Source organism: Python bivittatus, unplaced genomic scaffold, assembly GCF_059951505.1.
Source record: "Python bivittatus isolate LINGU-HERP-01145 unplaced genomic scaffold, Pbiv_v1 ctg000700_np1212, whole genome shotgun sequence".
NCBI lineage: Eukaryota > Metazoa > Chordata > Lepidosauria > Squamata > Pythonidae > Python > Python bivittatus.
Genome location: NW_028277098.1, coordinates 95843952 through 95850575, shown reverse-complemented (window position 1 = coordinate 95850575; position 6624 = coordinate 95843952). Strand labels below are relative to the sequence as shown.

The window sequence follows — 6624 nt, the reverse complement described above, 5'->3', positions numbered from 1 at the left end:
TAGAGTTGACCCCCACCTCCCACCCCCACCCCTCCGCATCCCGTCCTCCTCTCCCGCCCGTTCCCTCTCTCTTCCCCTGTCAGGAGGAGGAGGAGGAGGGAGAGAGGAGAGGCTGAGTTTCAGAAAAAAGACCCACAGTCTCATGGGGAGAAAGAATCGGAAAGCAACGGAAGGAAAGACCACCTGAATGTTTTAAAATTTTCACTGAGAACTTGAGAAATAAGCCAGCCGCTTAGGACCGACGCTGCTTTCGCCGATCTGCTGAGACTTGGAAAGGGAGAACTGGCTGAGGGCGCAATGCCGAAGCGGCTCTCTCTGAATCCATCCGTCCGTGAGAGGCACGTCCCGCCAGGTACAGCCGCTCAGAGTCCATTGGAGTTGGGCGGCTATCATACATTTAAATAATAAATAACTAACAGCGTCCCGTTCCCAGCTGGCAATGGCGCCGCGACTTCGCCCTGGCGCTTGAGCCGCGGAGGTCCATGGTGCTGAAATGGACAGCTCCCCGGGCGCCCGGGCGCTGAACGGTTCGGGGAGCCCCGAGAAAGCGTTGGGAGATGAGCTCTCGGGCCCGTTCTCGACCGCCTGGACCATCGCCTTGGCGGCGCTGATGGCTCTGCTGATCGTGGCCACGGTGGTTGGCAACGCACTAGTGATGCTGGCCTTTGTGGTGGACTCCAGCTTGAGGACACAGAACAATTATTTCCTCCTGAACTTGGCCATCTCCGATTTCCTAGTAGGTAATGTACCTCACCTGGCGTCACCTCTCTTCATCCAGAGATCATGCTTAGCCACACGGCTAAAGGATTTTGGACTCGGGTTTAGCGGGTTGGGTGCCCTTCAGCTTTAAGCACACAACTAAGGTGTAAGATACATCATCTGTTCCACCACCATTCTGAGCTTTGTAATAGGCTCTTCAACTCCGCTGTGTTACCAAGTTGTTTGTCATGCCTGCCCTGATCCACCTGCTGACTATCTGATATATTCTGATATCTCTGGAGTTGGCTCCAAAATCCACCCATATCTGCACCACTGTGCATGTTGCTATGCTCTTGTCTAAGCATGTTTTGGGGAAAGGGTTTCAGGAACGCTTGCCAGCAGGCTGTCAGTCATAAGGCATTTAACTATGTTCTGCAAATGATTTCTCAGAGAGATTCAACAGGAACAGGAATGGGAAGAAACCTTTCAATTTCTCTCCTTGTGCACTGTAAATATTGATTATTTGTTAGATTTACAGCCCTTCCTTCTCCCTGGAGCTCAAGGCAGTTTACATAGTACTCTCTCCTCCAATTTTTCCCCTTGAGAGGAAGAATGGGCTGAACTGGCCCAAAGTTATCTGGGTGGACTTGATCTTTGTAATCCAGTGATCAGTCACCATGCCCTATCTTAAAATGGCTAGAGGCAGCAGTCTTATTAATCTATTGCAGCAAAAGCAAGTCCTTTAAAAATAAACTGGCAGTTTGGAGACTTTATAGCATCTTTAAAAAGTACAGATTTGTGAAGTTGAAAACTTTGGGTTATAGTCTGTGAAGATTTATATAATCGTATGCTTAAATTTGCTTTTACTTTTTAGAGAAATAAACATGGCTGCTCATACATTTTAGAGCTAGAAAAATCCCTTTGGCCATGGCAAAATATTTTTAAAGCATTATTAATTATATTGGAGACTTCCCAGACTGGGGTTAAATTAGAAGATCTCCAAAGGTTCTTTCCAACCCTGTGATTCTAACACAATCAAACCCCAAAATCACACACACACACCCAAACCTGGGCAGGAATTAAACTTAAAACTGATGGAATGTAACTGTTCATTTTCCTTTACTACTGGAGCAGTGCTATCTAAAATTGCTACTTTTTAATCACTTCACAGACGGGTTCAGCTTAATCATTTGGACTTAAAGCAATGGCCACATTGCTTTGGGCACAAAATCCCAAACAGATTGACTTAAAAGACTTATTTTATACTGAAAGAACTCATTTTCAAACTACAGTAGACCTGCTTAAATCCAGAATTTTTAATTCTATTACGTTGCAGGTGGCACTTCCTAGCATACAAAATATGTTTGCATCTATAAAGACAAGTTTGATTTATATATGGACAAATAATTGAGGTGGGACAAAGCTAAAGCCAGAGACCAGATGTATGAATTGGACATGGAAAAAGCAAGGGGAAAGTTGAACCCTTATCACAAATTATGCTTTTTCTGACTCCAACCTGACTCTATCTTAAGTTTCATTAAGGGGAAGCAAGCCTTAACCTCCTTCCTTTTTTTCATGATATCCACCTCCCAGCTCTGGAGGGTTGGAAGTATGCTCTTATTTCACATCCTTTGCTGTATTTTATAGAATTATAGAACATAAGGGTTGGAAATGACATTAGAGATGATCTAACTTCCTACTCATTACAGAAATCCAATACTACAGCATTCCTAATGTTTAAACTCCCCCAGCAAAGAAGAGTCCACTAGCTCCTGAGAAAGTTTGTTCCATTGTTAAACAGTTTTTATTTTAGGGGGGTTTTTTTCTTGATGTCCAACCAAAATCTATTTTCTTGTAATATAACTTCTATCTCCTAGAACAACTCTAAACAATTCTGCCCCATTTTCTACATGATAGCCATTCAAATACTTGAAGACAGCTATTATGTCTCCTTCACAGTCTTCTGTTCTCCAGATAAATATATCCAGCACCTTAAATCATTCTTCATAAATTCACCTCTCCGGGCTTCTTATCAATTGGTTGCTTCCTTCTGGACATGCTTCCCAATGTCTTTCCTAAAATATGGTGCCCAGAACTGGACTCAATGTGCTAGGTGTGGTCTGACCAATGAAAAATAAAGAGGAAGTTGACTTATCCTGATCTTGACATATTTCTGTCAATGTAGTGAAGGACTACATTTGCTTTCCTGCATTTGAATCACACTGTTAGCTCATTTTCAGTTCATGATCCACAAAGATATTCAAATCCTTTTTACAAGTAGGGTCTTGTAAAAGTAGGGTCTCCCCACTGCTGCCGCCATCCTATACTCATTACACTGAGTTTTCCTACCCATTGTAGAACTTTGCATTTGTCTTTGTTGACATTCATCTTGATTTCTGCTTATTATTGCAATTTGTCAAGAGCCTCCTGAGTCTTGACACTGTCCTCTAAGATGTCACCTATCTCCCTTATATTGTCTCATCTATAGATTTAATAACCACATTTTCTAATCCTTCATCCAAGTAATTGATCAATATGGTGAAAAGCATGGGGTTGGGGTTAGTTGTATTCACACAACATGCTCAGCCATATCTGTTAAACAGTAATGCTGTGTTTCACCCATGCGTTAAACTTGGTTAACATTTCTTAGCATTTGTGTGTGGGCTTAAGATGCTGCCTGATCTGTTCTGCTTAATTCATTTGTGGTTCAATGGTTTGAGCATGCCATATGAATGCAGCTACAGGATGGGAGGCTTTTAAGCCAGTGGGATCAATCCCAACATTTATCAAGATCCATGAGGATACACCATCCTCAGTGCTTGCCAGGCTTGGAGGGGAAACTGCTTCATTCCTGGTATGTTTTCAAGCTATATAGAGTCACTTACTTTACAGATAATGATTATCCCTAATTTATTCTTAGGAAATACTGCTGCATATTGTTTCCCTTGATGGTCATTGCTGACTATCTCTCACAGTGAAATCACTCAGTTAGATCTGCATTCATTGGCTATACAGGGGAATGATAAAGTAGCTAACAGTTAATGAACATTTTGGCTACTAATTGGATTTCTTATACTATGGATTTCTTATGCTATGGATGATGCATCATGCAAGTCACTCCTGGGGTGACTTCCTGTCCTTCTAGAGACAGATGTATTACATTCTTCATTCTTTGTCTGCCATAATAATAATAAAAAAAAGTCCCTTCTATTGATTAAAGGTAACACCCATATTCACTGTTGTTTTACCCAAACATGTCTTCTACTTCATGAAGGCTGAAGAGCTCAAGAGAACTTCCTGTGCTATGAAGCAGAGATCCATTTGGCTGGCATCAGTTTTCTGGTGTAAAACCTCTGAAAACAGAATGTCAGTTGTAACAGTCTCAGGGTGGAAGCAGAGAGGAGGATTAAGCAAAATAGATGTCACTACAGATTTCTCCTTTAATGCCAGACTGGAACAGTGTTGTGCAGGAATAGATTATATGATTACCAAAAGGATGCAAAGCTGGGTGGGGAGTGGGAGGATGGCCAAGTTATTTAGAAGCATAAGGGGGCCTCCAAGATTATCTCTCAGAAATAATAAGCCTTACAAAATAATATTTTAATCACACTGAGATTAGCAATATTAATGCAAGAACTATGTTACTCTAGCAGTATTCTCATTTTTATCTTGGGCTAATGTAATTCTGTGAGAGGTTGATTCCAGAAACTTGGATGATTTGATTCTTTTCAGCCTGACATGTAGATTTTGTTATCAACTACTCTCTTGTATGATTCCTGCATATATAAAAGAACATTATCTGTGAAAGAGCTGTTAGATGTATGTTGAAAAGGTAAATAATTGGTTTTTGCTGCAATGCTGGGCACAGGTAGGCTGCATGTATCTCATTAGAAATTAAGGAATCAAGATGCCGTAACATGTTCTTAATTTGACATCCAAAAGTTAACAAAATAAGGGCCACTGCTAAGAAAGTATCCTTGAGGATTGTTCAGAACATTCATTTTCACTACTGCAAATGCTGAATTTATAGTCTTCCCTGTTTTCCCTTTCCCAGCTGGTGGCATCCAGATGTGTTTGTCAGTTCCCATTAACACACAGCCATCTGGAAATTATTTGTGAGTTTATTAAGTTTTTATTCCACCTTTCATTCACAAACTCAAGGTAATCTACATAGCATTCCCTTATCCATTCCCCACCCCACCCCGGCTCCCTGAAAAACAACCTTGTGGAGTTGATTGAACTAAGAGAGAGTGACTGGCCCAGAGGATGGCTAATATTGAACTATAAGTTGAGTCTTCTTGCTGCTAGTCAAACACCTTCCCTCCTGCACCCCATTGGCTCTTAGGCTGAGAGGGAGGGACTGGCCTAGAATCATCTAGGGAGCTTTAACTCATAGGCTTCCACTGTTCAGCATCTGCAACTTCATATACACAACTCAATCCATCCTTCTGGTCTTTCCACACTCTCGTGAGCTGCTTCAGGCTTTTCTTCCCAGTCTTCCACCAGGCCCCAGAGCTAGAATCTCCAGATTTGTTACACTCCATGTTAACTGGGTGACATTGTCTCCAGCAGCAAGTCCTGAAGCATTTGAAATTTAACCTACCCACCCTTTCTGCTTTTCCTTTCTTTTTATACATTCTGTAGTGAAGGCATTTACATGGCACTTTCCAGGTGCCTTCTAGCATTTTCCTCTTCTCTGCCTACATGCTCTTGATCTTATGCTGAGTCATCTGCCTTTCCTAAAAAAATCCATGACCTTGACACAGACTCAGCCACTTTTCTTCGGCCACACACCTGCTTCCTTAAGTGAAGGCCAGAGCTAGGCTTCCTCAAGATGGTTTAGTTTCTCAGGGCTCTGCACATGTAATGCTTTCATTATCTTTTCCATATCTAGATAGGAAGATTGTAACCTGGTGGTTTTGCCCTGATTGGTGTTACACCTTAAAACTACATAGTTGTAAAGATACCACCTTGTTAATCTTCTACTGAAATCTTCCGTTTTCTTCACCAAACAAGAGGTATATGTTGTGTTCAACAACCATGAACTCATGCCCCCGTAAATGTACTTTATCGCTCACTTAAATGCATTCGCTTCGTCTATTGTTGTGTAATTTTGCTCACTAGGAAATAACTTTTTTGATAAATACAAAGAAGGATACTTGCCATTTACTAGGGTTTGTACCAAAACTGCACTTAAACTCACATTTGATACATCTACATACACAATGAATGGCAAATCAAAATCAGGTCCTTTATGGGTTAGAGCATAATACAATCTTTAACTGAGAAGACTTTTGGAATTCCTTAATCCACTTGTTTTTGGTTCGTGCTTTTTTTTTTTTTTTTTTGGTTAAATCACTTAATGCTTGAATTTGAGTAGAATAATGCAGAATGATTCTCCTGTAATTACTCACCAGTCCTGGAAAGGATCTTACTTCTTTCTTTGTAGTAGGTGGTGATGACTGTAAATGACATGAATTTTCTTCTCATCTGGCTTCGTCTGTTGACCACCTACTGTAAAGCCCAAGTAGTTCAACTCTTTAAATCCAAGATGACACTTTTCTGGGTTAATTGTGAGACCTGTTTTCTGAATATTGCTGATGACAATTTTCAAATGCTTTAGATGTTCAGCCCAGTAAGAACTATGTACAACTATGTCATCGAGATAAGCAGCATAGTACTGTCCTCTGACAGGGGAAACACTGTCCATTCAACACTGGAACATTGTGGATGACCCATGTAATCCAAATGGCATTTTTACAAATTGGAAAAGTCCTTGTGATGTCTTTTTTTGAGACAATGCTCCAAATGAATCTGCTGATATCCTTTTGATAGGTAGTAGGTGGACAGATATTTAGCTTTTGCTAAATTATTTACTAGTTTGTCTAGTAAAGTTATCACATTTAGTGGCTTGGTTTAATTTTT

General features: G+C 40.9%; 1 protein-coding gene across 1 annotated transcript in view; it reads left to right on the top strand.

Annotated features, from left to right (window-relative positions):
- Positions 1-493: 493 nt before the first annotated feature.
- The window catches only part of HRH3 (histamine receptor H3), a 28879-nt gene continuing 22748 nt past the window's right edge, over positions 494-6624 (top strand). Inside the window, exon 1 of the mRNA XM_025170643.1 lies at positions 494-740. Coding sequence (XP_025026411.1) covers positions 494-740 — 247 coding nt within the window. The remainder of the gene's footprint in view (positions 741-6624) is intronic.